The 19185-nt window shown below is 60.9% G+C and overlaps 1 protein-coding gene across 5 annotated transcripts in view; it reads right to left on the bottom strand.

Moving 5' to 3' along the window:
• Window positions 1-19120, bottom strand: part of BCL9L (BCL9 like) — a 28649-nt gene extending 9529 nt beyond the window's left edge. The window contains exons 1-5 of one of the 5 annotated variants that reach the window (XM_053900407.1): window positions 18311-19120; window positions 11822-11879; window positions 3192-3293; window positions 1543-1928; window positions 715-834 (exon numbers count right to left, since the gene is read on the bottom strand). In XM_053900407.1, the coding sequence (XP_053756382.1) occupies window positions 715-834; window positions 1543-1928; window positions 3192-3217 (532 nt within the window). In that variant the 5' untranslated portion in view covers window positions 3218-3293; window positions 11822-11879; window positions 18311-19120. Of the gene's footprint in view, window positions 1-714; window positions 835-1542; window positions 1929-3191; window positions 3294-8171; window positions 8324-11821; window positions 11880-18310 lie in introns of those variants that run through there. The other 4 variants (XM_053900411.1, XM_053900408.1, XM_053900409.1 and 1 more) reach the window with 4 other exon arrangements.
• Window positions 19121-19185: the final 65 nt, after the last annotated feature.

Below are 19185 nucleotides of genomic sequence, written 5' to 3'. Positions count from 1 at the left end.
CCCTCGAGAAGTTCACAGTTTAACATTTCTCTGGCTGGCTTCTTCTGCATTAAGTTGTTTCACCCCTCAAACAGGTGTAATCTTTGAGGGGGCCGACCAAATAAATGCGTATGGACTTCCCAAGGGCAGGACAGTATCTGGTTCTCCCCATTACGTGAGCAAAGGCCCAAATACACACTGATCAATACAATAATGAGAGGAAGGGGCATCCACCCACACCCACTCCTCGTCCTGGTGACGCACTCTAGGCATTTGCCAGGAGTCAATTAGAGGTTGGGGAAGGGTGCCAGAGACACAGCCACTGTCAGCTCACACCCAGGCTTAGCGAGACTTCGCGAGCAGAGCCAATGTCTGGCTCCCAGGGATGCAGGACCCTCGCCACCCTCCCGCCACTGACCAGTAGGTGGCAGCAGAGGCCAGGAATTCACGGGAGGAGGTCTAGGTGGTGTGGCCAAGAGGGGCCACCCCACCCTACCTCTGTCCCAAGGAAGAGGGGGCCACTGAGCACCTGGAAGGCAGGGGCTAAGCTGTCACATCGCGGGAGGGACAGAGTGACAGGTAGGATGGGAAACAAGTAGCCTGGGCTCCTGACCCCTGCTCCTTGCCCAGACTCAGCCGGCTAAAGCCCTAGGTGAGGAGAGGGAGGCTCCCTCAGGGCAGCCATCCCCCAGGGGCACAATGGGCCACAGCATCCTGGGATCAATGGGCACTCACTGTGGGTGGCCCCAATGGGCTTGTCGTCCTCCTCGCTGTCGGGTCCTGAACACCATTCGTCCCCACTGTACGGCTGCTTCCGCTCCAGCACACAACGCCGCTTACTCCGGGGTGCCACCTCTGCCGGGGCAGGACAGAGCAGGCAGGGGTCAGAAGGAATGCCCAGAGGCCCTGTCCTCCTACACCCAGGGTCTCCACAGGCCCATTCTCCCAGATGCCCCACCCCAAGAGGGCAATGCCCAGGACATGGTGGGCACTTTGCCAGCCCTTGGCCCCCACCACACCGCCATTTGTTTCTGATTTCTCTCTCCAGCCCCGCTGCCTGTCTCCCTTCCCCCACCCAGCACCAAGCACAGCATAATCCCCAACCACAACTGGTTCTAATTAGGGCTGGGGGGGGGGGATGGTGAGGGAGGGGGAAGGCGCTGCTACTCTTCCAGGCCCCAGAGCCTGCTCAAGAGCTCCCACCAGCTGGGATACTAGGAGGTTCCTAGGAGGTGTGTGGGTCTGCTCCTCACCCCAGAGCACCTCCCTCTCCCCCTCTGGAGGCTCTGGTGGGAAAGCAGAAGAGCAATGAGGCTGACCGGAAGCCCCATCACGCTGGGTGGCCCCTCCATGGGTGGCACCTAAGGATGAGAAATCTCCACCCTGGCCAACCCCACTCCTGAGAGAATGACCAAGTTGGTGGGTATAATGGGGGTAAGAGAAAGGCAACCCTGCATAAATGCTGGAGAGAAGCAAGTGATAGGAATCGGGCAAAGAGGGCAGCAAGCTTGGGCCTTGGACTATGGAACATGCTGGGGTCTTGGGGACCAGGAAAAGGGATACCTTTGGCCTCTGAATCCAGGGATGGGGTCCCAGCCTCTCGCTGCTCTCCAGAGTCCACAGACACGCTCCTCTCCCTCTTCACCTTGCCCTTGAGCGAGCTGAAAGGGGGCACCCCTGCCTGGGGGTTCTTCAGACTTGAGTTGCTAGGTGAGATCTGGTTGGCCTTGGCCCCATGGTTCCCCGCCCCCACGCCCTTCGAGCCCAGGTTGCAGGTGGGTCCTTGGTTCACATTCTGGTGCTGGGATTGGGCCCCGCCATTCCCTGTCTTGCCATGATTGGTCAACTTATTTTCTGGGTGCATTGGCTTGGCTGGGGCTGGGGGGCAGTGGCCGCGTGGGGAGAGCGGCGGGCTCCCTGGAGCTTCTCTCCTCCTGGGGTGGGGTAACCTGGGAGAAGGTGGGAGAGACATGAAAAGTTAATCTTGCTAGGGGCCTAGCGCACCTGATTTTAATGCCCCATCCTGCCTCACCTGGTGGTAGTGGAGATGGGGGCTGAGTAGCATCTTAAGACCACCAGCTATTCCCTATCTCCCTCCATGGTTTCTCAGACAAGGGCTGAGGTCTTTCTCCACCTTGGGGAGTGAAGATAGGGCAACCCCCTCCACATCTCAGACCCCACGATTCAAGTGGACACCAGGGCCTTGGTTGGCAGAATCCGCCCCCACCCCCAACATCCATCACACTGCAAGCCTCCATGGCAACTCCCCTCCTCTAGCACCTGACCAACACTTAAACAACCTCTTTTAGGGTTTGCTGTTTTCAGACTCCTTCCAAGTTCCTACACCTCAACTTTCATGTGCCCCTACACCAGCAGGTAAGGGAAATGGGACCTGAGGGTCATTGTTCATGCCCCAGCCCCCTTCCTCTGGGGAAGTGGGGAAAAGCACACTGGAGAGTAGTGCCCACTGATCCAGACAGCTCCCCAGAGCAGGGAGGGGGGGAGCCTGAAGGGGGTCCACCGGCAGGCCTGGCAGGCAGGCAGGCAGGAGCAGGAGGAAAGGGGGAGGGGAGTGGCGTGTTAAGCAGAATGGAGTGAAGCTGGAAGCCAAGGATTCCTGCAGCCTAGGCTGCGGGCCCTTTAAGCTCCAGCCCGCTCCCCCCACCGCCTCCCCCTCCCCGGAGACCTATTAATAGCCGCTGGAAAGATCACATCACGGGAGAGGATATTTATCCCCCCTCATTCCACACCAGCTCAGATTTATTTCAGCTCTGCTGTCCTGCTGCTGCCGCCTGGCCCTGTCTGCCGGCTTCTCCTGGGGAAGGGGAGGGAGGCAGGCACCGCCCCTCCCTCCAGCTCCCACCCCCGGCTAGACTGAGGCCAGAGGGCGCCATTGGACCCGACAGTGAGGTGGGCGGGGGTCTGCTCAAACCGTTTTTTTTTCGGAGGCAAGGGCTGGAAGGGACTGGAGCAGCAGTCATAGCTGATTGCCATTCCCCTCTGTCCCCTGGGCCCAGGCACTAAGGCCGTGGGCTCCTGCCTCAGGGCAGGCCTTCCCATTCTGACCCCCCTTTAGCCCACCGGTGGCCTGGAAGCCAAGTGCCCACAGGGTTCACTTTCCAAGCCAGCACCGCTCAGCCCCGTGACCACTGGGCCCTTCCCTTCCCCGCACTCCACACACACACTTCCCGCCCTCCACGACACCCACACACCTTGTCTTGTTAGCCAGGATCCTCATGGCTCCCACACACAGTGGGGCTACGGCCCCTGTGCGTGCCCAGGGCCCAGCCAGGTACTCGGTACTGGAGCACGGACTGCAGCAACAAGCCCCAAAGAGAAAACTTGTGACTTGGGGAGGGGGTGTGAGAAGGGGAGGGGTGACGGGAGGACCCAACAGCCCTGGGACTAGGGAACTAGAGAGGGTAAGGTGGGAATGGAAAGGGAGGACTACTAGGTGGGGTCTCTATCCTGGAGGCCGGTCCTATCCCCATCCCTCCCGCACCTTACCCTCAGGGAGCTTGCAGTTTCTAGCAAGCACACACCCCACACCCCCCGCCCCACCCCGGGCCGCTGAGGCAGAAATCACTAAAAGGATAGGTTGCAAAGGTGCCCGCGTGGGGCTGCCAGGAGGTCTGCTCTAGCCCCCTGGGGGACTCCCGCTCCCAGGCACGCCCCTCACCCGGGGTGGGGACCTCCTCACGCCCCGCCCCCAGGGCGCCCGGGGCGTGGAGGGGGCCGGGGTGGGGGCAATGCCCCGCCCCGCCCCCAGCTCGAGGCCTAGCCCGTGCCCATTCCAGCAGGCCCGGGCGGGCAGCTAGAGGCCTGGCGGGGCCCCGGGGCTGCAGCTGGGCTCTTCTGGAGACCAGTAACGCTGGCTCAGATTCCTCCCCGACCGCAAGAATGCAGGAGCCTCCCCTCCCCCCCCCCCCCCGCCCCTGCACCCCACCCCGCCCCCTTCGGCAGAGCCCGAGCGGAGAGGCAGAGCGAGCGAGGGAGCCAGCGAAGCGAGCGAGGGAGCGGGAGACGGACAGGACTGCAGCGTGCCTCGCCAGGCCCCGCACGCGCCGCACGGACAGACACACGGCCAAGTGCGGCGATGGGCGGGGCGCGTGCGGCGGCGGGCCGAGGTTCAACCTAACGCCGGGCGCCGCCTGGCAGGGGCTCAGAGACTCACAAGCACCCAAACTGACTCACACACACTCACAGCACACACGTGGACGGGAAGACAAAGACACGCACGGAGCCCAGGAAACTAAAGGCGCGCCCACGCCGACCCCGAGGAGGTGTGCTGGAGGGCGAGGGAGGCGCTGGCCCAAGCAAGAGCACGGAATCAGCCTGGGGCACCCGCGGACGCCCAGGCTGCCCGACAGCAGAGAGGGAGCGGGCCGACTCATTGAACAGATGAAAAGACTGAGGCCCGGCCACAAGGGAACCATGGAAAGTTGAGCCTGATAGTGACAAAGAACCACGCGCTGTGCGCGCACGCACGCACACACGCACACGGGGCCACAGATACACCAACAAACAGACTTACACAAGCACCGACGCCCCACCCAACCGCCCCCTACCCTGCCCTCCCCCGCCCCACCGACCGAGTGGGGGAGGGGAGGAGTCTTGGGCCTAGCTTTGCCCTCATGATAGGCCCAGCCAGACACCGGTACACATTCTCGCTGCTCCCTGGAAGGCTGCTGGAGGCTGGGCTGGAGCGGGAGGCGAGGCGAGGCGAGGCGAGGCTCCCTCCCCCCCCCACCCCCCGCCCCCGTGATCCTGTGGAAGTCTAACCCTAATTTAACCCCAGGCATATTGGCCTTCCCTGCTCTAGCTCTGTCTCCGGGAAGAGAGGCTGCTCAGGGGAAGGTTCCAAAGTCCAGGGCCTGGCTGGGAAGCCGCCCGCTGCCAGCCCGCGTCTCCTGCAACAGGTCAGAGCAGGAACAGTTAAAGAGTGGGACTGGAGAAGGCACCTGGGCTTAGGGACAGGCCCGTGGCTGACAAGTCTCGAGCGCTCCCTTTCACCACCGCGCTGATCCTCAAAACTACCTACCACCCGATGGGGACAGTATCCCCATTTCACACCGGGGAAACGGAGATTCGGGAAAAGGGTCTGGGTCATGTGACCAGTATGTGGGAGCGGCCGAGACCCCATTCCTGGGGTGTTTCTCCGCACTGCAGTGTCTCGCGTCCCCCCCCCCCCCTTTGGTGTCATGACGACGCATCAGAGCCTGCACCATATCGGTGGGCTTCTCACAGGCCACCTACTGGGCCCGCCCCCTGTGGGGCAGAGGGGCAGGGCGAGGGCCACCCACTACCTCCTGTGTTTACTTCAAATGTTGGGACCTGTAATAATTTGGGAAGCGGCTGTTAGAAAACTAGTCCTCTCCTGTGTCCCCAGTCAGGCCAGGGCTCCTCCTCAGAAGAATCTCGGAGTGACCCTCCCGACTCCCTCTCGGACTCCACCCCCTCGCTCCCACCCCGCCGCAGGGCGAGCTGAGTCAAGCACAGATGAGTCAGGACTTTCCCATCTCTCACACCTCCCCCAGTCTACCCCTCAGGAGTCTGCCCCAGCTCCCAACGACCCCTCATCCTCACACACTCACAGGCCCAGAAGAGACCTGGAAGGCCTGGGGATGGGGGTAGAAGGGCTAATTCCTGGAGGGTGCAGTTTTTCACCACCGAGTAAAGGGGACTTCCCAGCACTAGAGCAGAAGCCCCTGGGATGAGTGAAAGGAAAGGCACCACCGGGCTCTGGGAACAGCGCTGTGGCTCCCTCTCAGAGGGTAGGGTGGGGAGTGGTGACCTGTGCTCACAAACAGGCTTCAGTCACCTGAGTGAATGGCCAGGAGCACACCCTGAGAACAGAGCCCAGGAGGCAGTTGAGACAAAGAACCTCAGATCAGCTGCTTTGCTGGTTGTCTTCCTTGGGGGAGGCGGGGGCTGGGGGGGTAGCCAGCGGACCTGACCCCAGCTGGGGGAGAAGACCAGGAGGCTTCCATGGATGCTCAACACAGAACCGCCACAGGTAACAACAGGCATTCACACACCGGTTGGCAACCTGCTTATTTCCAGCTGCCCCCACACTGGAAGCCCCTGCTTGGTTCGCCAGCCAGCCCACCGGTCTCATTGCCTAGCTCAAAACCATCCAAGAGACGCAGAGAGAAAATGGCTTGGAGGCTCCATGCTCCCCCCATACAGTGGGCAGACACCTCTAGAGAGGAAATGGGCTGCCTGGGCCCTCTGTGATGGCCGAAAGGTCAGGGCCCTGCTAGAGCAATAGGGGTAGGATTATTGTCCCCTGGCTCAGGGAGACGCAGCTCCCAAGACAACAAGGTCCGGGTGCCCCTTCCTCCTGGGTGTCAGGATACCTTGGTCCCTAGAAGCTCTCCCCTACCACCCAGGTCACTTCCTCTTCCTGAGGTGGTGACTCAGCCAAGAGGGGAGGTCAAGGATTCATACCCCAGCAGGAAATCTGCTCAAGGACCAAGGTATTGCTCTGGGACCCTCTATGGGGACTCGTAGACTCAGAGGCCTTCCCCTTGCCCTGGTTCCTAGCAGCTCTCCCCCTTTCCCCCCACCTCCTGCCAAAGGAGACCATGCAAATCAACAATTTTTGTCTGGTTGACAAACCACCTCACCCCACCTGCAGCCCCAGGGTGACGCCAGGCAACCTCAATTCTCCAGGGACATGGCAACTTCTGGCCCCAGACTACTGTAGTCTGGGGGCTCTGAACAGGGTGCTTCTGGGGGGGGGGGGATGCTGCCCATTCTGGTGCCCACTGTCCCTTCTGGAGGCCGCAGAACAAGTGGCATTGCCTAGACAAGCTTGAAGTCACCTCACTTGGCTCCTTCAGCCAGTGCCAATGTGGCCAGGCCTTGGGACACAGTCATGCCCTGGCAGTGGGGTGCCCCCAAAGGCTGCTGCCCAATCCCTGGCTGCTCCCTCCCTCGGGGGGGGGGGGGTGGTGGGGGAAGGGAGGGTGGGGGGCACAAGGAAACAAGACAGGGCAGGAAGCCCAGGCAGGCGGCGGGCACTCTGGGCCAGGCACAAACAGCCAACACAGGAAACCACAGCCCACCCCCGCCCACCCCACCCGCCCAAAGCTCTGGGAGAGAGGAGTTGCCAAGAGGCTGGTACCCCGACTGGGGCAAGGGCCTGGGGTTAGCCGGGGGCAAGGCGGGAGCAAGCAGTTCTTCAGCCTTCTCTCTGCCCCAGACCCTACCTGGGGAGGGGGAGAGGAAGCCAGGCTGGCAAGGGACGGTGCTGCCTCTTTAAATCCACCGAAATCCTGAGCTAGGCCCAACCCAGCTCTGGTTTCACAGGAAGGAAAGGAGCTCAGGAGCCAGTAGGGCAGGCGGTGGTGTCTGGAATTAGCCCCACCAGCCCAAATATATCTGGTCTCCGCCTGCCACCCCACTGGCACTTCCTGCCCCCTGGCACCTGCACCACGGTGGGGGTGGGAGAGGGTCTAGGTGCTACTCCCTACCCAGTGGGAGACCCTGGTCTCTGGAGTTGTCCTGTTGCTGGGTACACGTGGGTGGGAGGTGACCTCCCAAAGCCTTCCCAGAAGGGAGGAATGGGCAGGGTGGCTCCCTGAGGGCCCTCACCTGGCCTGTCCTCCAAGGGGTTAATCTGGCCCCTGTTGGGGGGCGGGGGGGTAGGGGTGGCCTAGGAACCTCCTCCAAACTGCCTGGCGGCTGGGAACAATGGGGCCATTGTGGGAGGACCGGAGTGCGGGCAGACTTGCTGGCACAGCCAGCCAGGCGGGACCTCACCCAAAGCCGGCCTGCCTGCCGCACTGCTCTCTCCCCCAGGTACTGCCAGCGGCCCAGACGTCCTCCCAACCCCCTCCCCTCGCCCGCCTGGCCCAGACCCCTGGCACCAGCAGCACCTGGAGGGCCCTCAAGCTCTGCCCACGTTGACATCCAGACTGCTCTGACCCTACAGGAAGCAGGGGCATGTGGGCCAGGGCCGGGTGGGGGTGGGGACTGACGAGACAGGATGTGTGCCTGTGATCCTCCTGCAGGGAAGACAGGAAGGCCAAACGGGGTTTCTGGTGTCAGTCCTGGCACCCTCAGGCCAGAAGGGCTTAGGGGATTGTGAGACCAGTGACCGGCAGGGTCCCCTGCCCCCAGGCCTCCTTTCCCACACTCATTCCGTAAACCTGCTCCCTGAGGAGATCCTGCCCCAGCAGCCTCACCTTCTGGGGTCGGGACACTGGCAGGCAGTGCGAGTGATGCAGGGCAGTGAGAACTGGGTTTGCGGTCAGACAGACAAGGTGCCAGTGACATCCCGCCCTTTCTGAGCTATGGGACTTGTCCCTCTGAGCCCGTTTCCTCATCTGCAAAATGAGGATACATTTACAGGGTGAGATACGTATGACATACTCAGCCCTCAGGAAACCACCTTTGGCCCTGATATCCCCTTCTTTGCCCCCTGCATAGCACCCAGATATGTGGGCATTTGGTAAAGGTGGGCATTTGCCCTTGCAGTATCCAAGGGAATGGGGCCTGTGGACATCATATTAATGGTACCAAGTACAAACGCTGGGCTCTTCCTCTGCCCTTCTGGAAGAGGCCAGCTCCCTCAGCTAGCACTCCCCTGGGTATCAGTAGATGTACTGACATACACTTGAACCCAGAGTGTGAACCCCCAAAGTGATAACGTTCTCCGCTCTCTTAGCTTCGGGTGTGTGTCTCAAAGCCTCAGGAGGCAAGTGGGAGGGGTTTTCCTTCAGTAGTGGCCTGTATCCTCCAGCCAGGCATCCCTCTGCCCGTCCGACCCCTTGGTAGTATCCTGTAGGGTTTGGGCTGGAGGAAGCTGGGGCCTCCTTTCTTGCCATGCGCATCTTTAAAGGGTGAAGGGTCCAAGAGAGCAAGAAAAGCAACTGGCACAGGCAGTTCTGGAAAGCATGGGTCCAGGGAGAAGACCTGTCCTCTTCTCAACTAGAGAGGGCTGTCCCTCTCAGGGTGGCTCCCCGAGCCCCCAAAGGGTTAACAAGGCCCTAAAAATAACCTGCTCCCAGCAGGACCCGCTGATTGGAACCCTCCAGCCATCTGTTCCCATTTTCTCCTGTTCACATTGGAACATCTGAAACCAGCCCCAGAGCCCCAGCCCGATCCCAAAAATAGCCCCAGCCTGCCCAAGGAACAGGCCCCAGGGGCTGGGCACAGGCAGCATGGCCAGCCCGGCAGTGAGGCATGGCCCAGGCCAACTCTGAGCCCTCACTTTCAGGCCCATAGAAGGGAGGTGTCCTCTCTGGTCCCAGAAGGAGGTGATGAGCGGAGCCAGGGTCTCCAGCCCACTCATCTTGGTACCAGGCCAGAGTACCAGGTCCTCATCTTGGTACCGACCAGCCAAGCCCAGGTCTCAGACCCAGGAGCCCTGGGATCCCAGCTCTGCCACATCTTAATCCACTTTGTCCTGAGATTTGAATACTCGCTCCCCAGAAGATCCAAACCACCCGTCTGCAGAGCTCCCCCTGTTGTGGGTACCCCATGCCTGCTGCCTACTCCTGGGCTCCTCATCCAGAAGTTCCCAAGCCTCAGCCCCTCCACTATCTCACTCCTACCCCAGGGCCCACAGGACCCTGCTCACCCAGGGTCACTCAGCATCCCCCCTGCCCCACGGTACACAGGGCTGAAGCAGAACTCTTTCCAGCACTGCCCACACTCAAGCAGCCCAGGAAAAGAGTCCTCTGGCCACGGTGGATGCCAATATGACCCCACCCCACCCCCGGGGGTTCAGGATGCCTCCTCCCTGCCGGCTTGTGTACAGCAGGTGCCAGGCAGGCCCATCTGGGCTTCTATACATATCCCGGGCCTGGGCACTGCTCTGCCACACTTGGGGAAAATGTCCAGGCAGGGTACAGGGAATCTAGGGGACCCTGGACCCTGGGGCAGGCGTCACAGCTGCCATCCAAGTCACAGCTCCACACTGCCATGGCTCTCCCCAAGGAAGGTCCCTGACCTCTTAGGCCAGGAAGGAGAGGAGGCAACCAGTTAAGCCATTTAAGGACAGAATGTAGCGTTTCAGCCTGGTGAAGAACAGAGCAGCAGGGATGGGATGGTGGGAGGGGTGCTAAAGTTGATCTGAGCCAAGCAGCCCGGGGGAGGGAAAGCTCAGCCTGAGAAGTGCTGGCAGACCGGGAGGGACATGTCCTAAGTCCCCCAGGCTCCTCTCTGGGCCTCTGGCTATTTGGCAAACTTGCAACCCAGATGTTGGTGGGCTCCAACGGTGGGGAAACTGAGGCAGCAAGAAAGTGAGTCTGGAAGGGTATTAGAATCCAGGAATCTGAAGTGCTGGAAAGGTTGCCCCCCCCCCCCACTCCTCCCACCGGCCATCAGTTCTTCCCTGCTGGAGCACCACTGGGAGGGTCGGGAGGGGAAGGGTCGGGGGTTCCTGCAGAAAGCCGTGACTAATAATGAAGAGAGGCAACTCTAGCGTTTATTGAGCACTGGCTCTGTAACATCAGACTGCCCCTAATGCTTCACATGCATGATCTGATTTAATCCTCCCCATAACGCCACAAAAAAGTACTTTCCTGATCCCCACCTTTAAGGCACAGGGAAGCTAAGTAACTTGCCGAAGGTACACAGTCCAGAATTGGAAGAATCAGGATTTGAACCCAGACCCGCCAGCAATTGGGTTTGTAACCATTTTGCAATACAGATTCACCCTGGATCGGCTTTGACGAGAGAACGGGTGCCCCTCACTCATTCCGCACACACTCCCTCCACGCCTGATGTGCACCAGGTCCTGGCTAGAGGCCCCCAGTTCCTGCCCAGGGAAGAGATCAAAGAGAGGGCACCAGTCCCCACCCCCTCAGCACAGGTGCCCTGAGAGCAAAGTTCTCTAGGGCCCCCAGTCCTACCCACCCCCAATCTGCTAAGTCCTCACCCATCCTGGTCCCTAATAGTGGGAAGGGAGCCAAGCAAGTTACCATGACAACAGCACAGGGCCCCAGCTGAGAGAGGCCCCTAGGCTGGCGGTGAGTCTGCCGCCCCTCTCACTCACCAGGTGGGGGTCAAAGGTCAAGTAGGACTCACTGGTGAGGGTGGAGTCTAAACCCTGCCCCCACACCTGCTCAGCCACACCTGTCACTGCTCCCCTCTTTTTTCAGGGCTCCAGTTGGAAACAGGACCACTTCCTGCCAGTCCCTGAGGGGTAGTGGCCTCCAGCAGGGAAGGGGGGTGGGGGGATTAGAAGCCCCTCCCTCCTGAGGACAGTCTGAGAGAAGGGCCTCCTCCTGGTCCTCAGCCTTCTCCAGCTTTCCCTAGTCAGTCCAGGAGCCTACAGGCGTGTTTGTTGTGAATTCAGAGAGTTGTTGCTAAGTAAGGAAGGAGGGGAGGGAGGGGAGGGAGGGAAGGAGGGGGGTGGTAGTAGGGAGAGAGAGTGTGTGTGTGTGTGTGTGTGTGTGTGTGTGTGTGTGTGTGTGTCTAGAGGCCAGGGCAGAAACCACATTACGGTGGCTGGTAGCCACCCTGGCTTTGACTCAGCCAGCTGAGGCCAAAGCCGGGACAGAGCGGGGCAAGTACTTGGGATGACCAGGAAACTGTACCTTGCCCTCCAGGGGTGATTGGCCAGGAGCTCCCCACCTCCCACCGGGATGGGATCCAGCTAAGAAAAGGATTGGGACTTTCACTGGAGTGGCGCTTTAACCCTTCCTGCCCCGCCCCGCCCCAAGGCTCCGCAGCTCCCCTCCAATGGGTGTAAGAGAGCGAAAGGAGAAGTGGGGGCAGAAAGCCAGGAGGAGGGCGCCCAAGACAAAAAGCCAAGCGGGAGACTCTGGCAGACAAGAGAGCAGCGAGGAGGCTGCGGAGGGCACACACAAGCACACGGAGCTCTCACCTCAGGAGCAAAGTGTGACGGGCTCAGGCTCAAGGGTGTGGTCTGGGAAGGGGGCTCCCTGTGGAGAGACGGTCAGAGCTAGAAGCCCAAGCCAGCAATCTCTGCCCCTGCTCCTCCCATAACCCCAGCCCCTCCCCCAACATGCACACCACATAAACGTGTACACACAGACACACAGCCTGCAGCTCCAGGAAGTCTCTGAGCAACTCGGACACCACCACCCCCCCCCCCCAACTCCAGAACTTCTGTGGATTGGCTGGGAGCCAGGCCTGACCCAGCTGCTGCACCACACCGCTCCCCCTCCCTATCCTGGAAGCAGGAAAGGAGAAGGCACTGGAAGATGCCTTTGAGAGAGAGAGAGAGAGGAGGGGCTGATGACTCCCATGACCTGGCCTGAGGTTCTGGGGGAAAGGATGGATGGGGAGACCTGAGGACCCTGGCTTTCAGTGCCCGCCGCCCCCAGGGCTATCCTATGTCAGAGGAAAGAAGGGTGCCTCTCCTGAGCCCCTGTGTGGTCTCTTTGGCTACACCCCTTATCCCCTGAAGACGCAAAATCCCCACCGGCCTGGGTGGGAGGACCTGGGGTGAGAGAATCAGGCTTAGCCGTTCAGTAGGAGGGGGCTGGGTGAAGCTCCCACAGGCAGGCGGGAGGGAGGCTGGTGGCTGGGCTCAGTTTGTACTGGGGGTCAAAGGGGAGTTCTTTTCCGAAGAATTCTGGGAGAGACGCCAACTAGAGCAAGCTGCTAACCACCCCTCCCTCTCTCTCTCTGCACTGGGGGCAGGGGGGTGTCCCTGCCAACCAGACTTAACCCTGTCCAGACTGTGTTGTTCCCAGGCCCAGGATGGGGGAGTTGGGTAGGAGACTTCCAGTTGAGCTCAACTTCCAGTTCAAGGGGGCAAGTGCAGAGTTTCTGCCAGAATGAAGCTGGTTCCACATAGCCCCATCTGGTAGCACCCTGCCCTACCGCCACCTGGGTGACTTTTCTAGGCTCATCTCCTGAAGGTGTCTGCAGTGACGTGTGTGTGCGTGTCTCAGAGACAGAGATTGAGAAACAAACCGAAAATTCCTTGCCAAAGCCCTCCCCTTGCTGGGTCACTGAGCACTGTACCAACCTGTGCCTCTACCCCTCCCTTCCTCCCACTGTGTCCTGGGACCAGAGGCCATGGGGGTGGGGGGAAAGGACAGCTTATCCTTCTGCCTACCTCCTGCTGCTGTCTCCACAGGCCCTTGACTCCTACAAACAGCCCCTGCCGTGGCCCTCTTCTTCCTCACTGATTTGACCCTGGTGCTACTGGAGGGAAGCATCCAACTGTAGCCAGAGATCCCAGGATGGGAAACTGAGTCATAGCGAGACATCAGGGTTTCCAGCGCCTGAATCCCAGGCTGACATAACAACATAACTCTGCTATCACCACCCTTGCTTTAGCCAAAAAAAAAAAAAAAAAACAACCCAAAACCAAAAAACAGCCCCTCTGGCACCACCACCCCCTCCCCGCCCCAGTGCAGAGCACAGTCTAACTGCAGCAGGGACGGATAAGATTCAACATCAGGAAGGACTTCCCAGGATCCAAGCTACAATGGCAGCTGGCCCCACCCCAAATGCCTCATATTTCTGGGGTGAAACATCACACCCCTAGGATTCCAGCCCCTTCTGTCTTCCGTGAAGGTGGGAAACACAAACGTCTTGTGTCGTTTTACTGCCTGCCCCTAGCCAGAGAAGTCAACTTTCCTGAATCTTAAATTAGCCACCACCAAGCTCCCAGGTCTGATGTGGCTGGATGTTCCTCATCCCTGCGGGAAGGAAGTGACTGGGGTAGAGGGGTAATCCCCTTTCCTAGCCCTTTCGGGCACCGGGGCCTCCCTGTGACAGCCGCCACTGTATCATCAGGTCAAGAAGAGGGTGCACTGATAGTTTGGGGATCCCTCAAGATGCTGGGCATCTGCGAGGGGCAGAGGAAGAGAGCCCAGCCCTGGGGATAGTTTATCCCAAAGTCTCCCCACTCCACCACTTTCTCTCCAAGGACCACGGAACTGCCAGAAGCCTTGGCCCTACTCCAGGAAACCTCCCTATCAAGGGACAGAGGACTCCATGTCCCAGGTCGCTGCAGGGAGACCTGTGACGACACACCCCAGACATGTTCAAAGGGAGGAGGAGAGAAGTGAGAACAGAAGCAGAGCACACACGTGCACAAACGCACACACATCCACACACGTACGCTCATCAAAGAGACACAACCCCAGGCGTATATACCCACTCCTTACAGATACTCCCCGTAGGTGCAACTGAGACACGGACACAATTCCCGAAGATACACATCCGAGATACCTCCTACAAGTAACCCCAAACTCCCTAAGAATGGCTCAAAACCCACAGAGGCTGCCATCCTCATAGAGAATGAGGAGATCTCAAGAATCACAAAACACATGGGCCGGTCACACAGAACTGCTGACAGAAGAGACACCCACAGTGGGATACACACACACACTGGCGTGCACGCGCACGCACACACACAGAGTAGTATGCACGTGGCTGAGTGTTAGCACTCAAACTCACACACACACACACACCCTGGCAATGCACAGTGTGAGGTCAGATTAGAGGACTAAGTTCTGGGCTAGTGGGGAGGAGGGGAGGCAGAGGGGGGTGGAGAAGTACTCAGGGATTTCAAAACAATCTTGGTTTCGAAATGCTGGAAATGCTGGATTCAGGGCCATTCCCAGTTGAGGCTGGGGTGGGGGGTGGGGGGTGGGGAGTAAGGGGGAGGGGAAGACAGGCCAGTGCAGGGCCACCAGCCCTTTGGAGGAGGGGGTTGGACAGAGGGAATCCCAGCCTCCTCTGGGAGAAGGGGGCCTAGAAGAGACACCAAGGTTAGGAGGGGCAGGTGGTCCAGGACCAAGCAGGAAGGGCCTGGGGTGGAAAGGAGGCAAAAAAAGGAGAGGGCTCCCCTTTGGCCACTGACTGAAAAAGTAAGAAGACAGGGAGGCCACCCCTCCCCTGAGGAGTGAGAGGAAGAGGGAAGCTGCCTGTGCCCACTTCCCCCAGTTATGGGCAGTGGTAAACACCTTCTCCCCTACAGAGTAGCCCCCTGGCTGCCCTTCTCCACCAGCTAGCAGAGCCCCAAGGTGGGCCCAAAGCTAAGGGGTCCGAGAAGGTGGGGGGATAGCTAGGGCCTGCAGGGCTCAGAGATCTTTCCTGGGACCCGAGCCTCCCCATACTCAGAGCAGGGTGGGAGACAGCTGCCTGGGAACCAGGAGCTTCCTTCTTCTTCATGGGGCGGGAGGGGGGGGGGGGAGAGGAGGCTTTGGGGAGACTGAGGGAGTACAACACACCCCCGCACCCAGGAAGTCACCCCTTTCCTCCCAGGGCAGCAGAATGTCCTCCATGCCCCTCCCCCAACCTCTGGGGAAAGTCGGCAGTTCTCTCCCAGGGAGGGGAGGTCAGGCCAGGCTGGGGGTGGGGCTCTGGAGGCCTGGCCCTGGCACCCGGCAGAGGAAATTCCAGGCTGTAACTCCAGGCGGCCTTTAGGGCCGCCCATCCAAGTGGCATGCAGCACCTCAAGAGTGCTAGTACGGGGGCGTCCTCCACTGAGACCCTCAGCTCCCAGCCTCTGGCTACCTAGCCCTCCAATGGGCTCTAGCCCCAGCTCTAGTAGATAAAGGACAGGACCTGGGGAAACTTAGGACTCTCTGGGCGAGCCTCCACCAGCCCCATCCCGGCCCCTTGGCCACTCAGAGCCTCCTTTTCCCAGATCCCCGGGGGGCAGCCCCTACAGTGTGGCTAAGGGTGGGCAGCTGCCAGGGCTGGCAGGCAGGGGCACAGATGCCAAACTACAGCAGCCGGGCGCTCAACAGGTTGAGCCAGTCCCTGGAACAGCCAGCCCCACCCCAGGGAGAGCGGGCCTGGCAGAGGCTCCCTGCCCGCGGCACCCAGCCTGTACCCGCTTGGCTCCCACGGCTGCCCACTTTCCCACGGTGCCATCCCCCTCTGCCCCCTCCCCCCCGGGTCAGCACCCGGGCAGCGCCCAGGGCTCCTGGCGCAAGGAAGGGATGCCATTTCCCCGTCACCCCTGGATGCCAGGCTCTTGGGGTGCCTCACTACCAGCAACCAAGGAGCCCCAGAAGAGCAAGCATGGCATCAGGACAACAAGAACTCCAAAGTGCCCCCCACCTCCTTGCAGGCTTTTCCCGGTCCTGGGGAGACAGGACACTCAGACACCCTGGCTCCCTGCAGCTGCCCCGTCCCCTGGGCGCTGGGGCAGAAGTTCAGCCTGTGGCGCCAGAGGCAGTGTGGGGGTGCCCCCAGATCCTGTCTCAGACTCCCTGGAGGAGGGGCTGCAGAGCTGGGTGACCGCTGGCCCCTTCCGCTCCCACCACAGCTTCTGCCACCTGCGGCGCTGGTCCCTTCCTTCCACCCCACTCCTGGGCTCCACGGAGCTCCGTCCCAGCCACTCCCCCACAGGCAGGCATCCCCCCTTTGCAGGCATCTCCTTTAATCTAAAGCAGGTGCCAGGCATTCCAGCCCTGGCTGAGTCGACATTGCCACCCACTAGGCCTCTGCCCAGAAGGCTACTGCCCTGCTCATTCGTGGAAGTCGAGTCCCCAGCCCAGGGCTCCCGCTTAACCCAGGTACCCAGACACTGGGGTGGGGGCGGGGGGCGGGAACTCCCCAGACAGGCACGGGCGCCCAGCACAGGTTCAATAAGCAAGTTCACTGGACCCCACGTTACCACTGCTGTGCTAGCCCCAGATTTCTGTGGACCACCAATCCCTCTCCAGGACTCTGTAATCTCTTCCCGCCTTGACCCTCAACCCCAGTAGTTAAAGACTCCTTTTGGACCTCCACATGGACCTCCACAACCCACCTCTAGCCATAGGGCCCCTGCTATCCCAAGCATAAGAGTTACTCTGGATCTAAGATTATGCCATTCTATCCCCGACCAGCACCTTCGGAAACATTAAGCTCCCCTTCCCCTAATCAAGGACAACACAGGTAAGCAGAGAACCTCTGGAGGGAGGCGGCGAGAACCAGACCAGGTTCTCCAAGGCCAAGGAGCCTGATCTCTTAGGGGAGTGAGCACCTTCCTCCCTTACCAGACTTCCTTGGCCCCTCACCTTCCTTGCCCATTCTCACTGGGTCCTGAGGCTTCTATCAGCAGACAATTCACAGATGACACCAGAAAGACAGGGCCTAATCACGCTCTTCCCCTGGGGCCATGAAAGCATGGTCTTGACCCAGAGAAGGCGAGATGGTGCTGGGGGTTGTGGGGGGCAGGAAAGCCAGGCCCAACAGAGGTGGCTGCTTGCTGGAGAGGCTGAGGAGCAGGGAGAACCGGGGCAGTGGAAGCCCACCCACCCTGGAGGTCTCACTCAGAGAGCTGCCCAGAGGCATCAGTAGGATTCCAGCTGATACAGTGTGCAGACAGCTTTCCTAGGTAAAACAGGAAACCAAGGCCAAAGATCAAGTGGGCCTCAAGCCCCCTATCCCATGGCTCGGTCACATGCCCAGCTCACCTTTCCCAAGCAACACTTTTTCTCTCTGCAGCAGAGCACCCCCCACCCCCCACACCCAGACACAGACACACACCCCAAGCAGCAGACAGACTGAAGGAGGAGGGAGGAGGGGTGTCAGAAAAACCCGGAAGGAAGGAGGCCGGACAGACAGACAGAAGCAGATCCTGGCTTCACTGCTCCAGAGAGACACCCTCCAGACTCCCAGACGGTGAGGGACACTCTCTTTCTCTGCTCCCAAGAGGGAGAAGGGGAGAGTAGACTTAGTGTCTCCTGAAACCAAATTCCAGTAGCTCTGGGATAGGACATACCCCCCAGACAAGTGAGAAGCCCTAAGCCTCACTTCTCTTCCCCATATGCCTCCCCCACGGTCTCCGGGGGGACCAAAGCAGAGGGAGCCTCCCCTTAGCAGAGCAGGGACACCTCCAAGGAACTGTGTGACTGCCCCACCCCCCAGCCAAGCCCACACCACTGAGAATCCTTGGCCGGGAGACTCCTCCAGTCACAGCCCCTGCTGCACCTAGGCACTGCTTGGGGGCAGAGGGTAACCCCAGCAATCCCCAATCCCAATGTACCTCTTTCTGGAGGCTCCCATTAACCAGGGGAGGAGTGCTGGGGTGCTGAGACCCAAGGGGTTGGTGAGCCTGGGAGGGGGACTACATCTCCCAGAAGCCCCCAGGGCAGGGTTGCTGCTCCAGCTGGCCCAAGGCCGGCCTTGTTCTCTGCGCTAGGGTGGCAGGGTCCCCTGATTGCCCCTAAGCCCTCCCCCCTGGGCTCTGGGGCTGCCAACCTGATTGGGGGCCCAAGAGTAGCCACCACAAACCCTGAGGGCGTCCCCCACCCCTTAAACAGCCTAGGGGTGCGTGCCAGAGGGCAACAATCAGACTGTGTTCCCCCTTCCCAGTTCGAACTGGATCTCCCTCCTCGCGCCTCTGCCTGCCTGGCATGACTTTCGCCCTCGGCCCCAGCCCACCCCTCACCTCGCGCCGGTCGGGGGTCCTCACGCCAGGCCGGAGCTGGACACCATGACCAGGTCAGGGTCGGTGACCGGATTGGGGTCCTCCGGGTTGCCAGTTGGAGGTGCGGAGGGGGGCGGGCAGGCGGTGATCTTTTGATGCTGGATGCCTTGATCTCAATACCAGCCCGGGCCGGGAGAGGGTATCCGGGGGTCTCTGGGCGCCTGGGTTCCTGCCTCCCAACCGCCGAGCATGGTCTTGGGCGCCGGACACCGGCGGGAGAGCGTGCACACCCGCCCGGCCCGGGGCTCGGGGCTGGGGTCTCGGCCCCGAACCTCAGGGCTCCGGCTCCTGCTCCTCCTCCCTTCCTTCCTTCCTTCCTTCCTTGCTTCCTTCCTCCCTTCCTTCGCCTCCTCCTTTCACTTTCCCCGAGGCCCGCGGGGACGGCGGGCGCGGGGCGGGGAGGGGGCTGTCTGGGCGCTTATTGTTGGTCGGACGCCGAGGGTCCGGGTCGCAGCCCCCGGGCGGCGCGGCGCCGGGGGACCCAGGCGTGCGGGCGTCCGTCCGGCTGGCTCCGGGCGGCGGCGGTGGTGCAGCGGCCCCGGGTCCGGGGCATGTCCGGCCACTGGCTCCGCCGCGCGCCGCCGCCTCCCCGGGCTCCCCTGCGCTGCCGGAGCCTCGCTCGCCCCTCCACTCGGCTCCTCTCCCCAGCCTGAATAAGCATCGGGGCTCTCTGGCTGCCTCCTTCTGCCTTCATACCAGAGCCCGGAGAGGCCCCTGTCAAAATAAGAGCTCCCCCATCTCGCTCGCCTCCTCGCCCAACCCGGCTCCCCCAGCCTCCCAGTGGTCTGACTCGGTAAGGCGCCCGGCCGGCTGGCTAGCGGGAGGCAGGTTGGCCC

The sequence above is a fragment of the Panthera pardus genome, unplaced genomic scaffold, assembly GCF_024362965.1.
Source record: "Panthera pardus isolate Hobbes unplaced genomic scaffold, ASM2436296v1 HiC_scaffold_12, whole genome shotgun sequence".
Lineage (NCBI taxonomy): Eukaryota > Metazoa > Chordata > Mammalia > Carnivora > Felidae > Panthera > Panthera pardus.
Note: the sequence above shows the minus strand (reverse complement) of the source record. Positions and strands in the feature narration are given on the sequence as shown.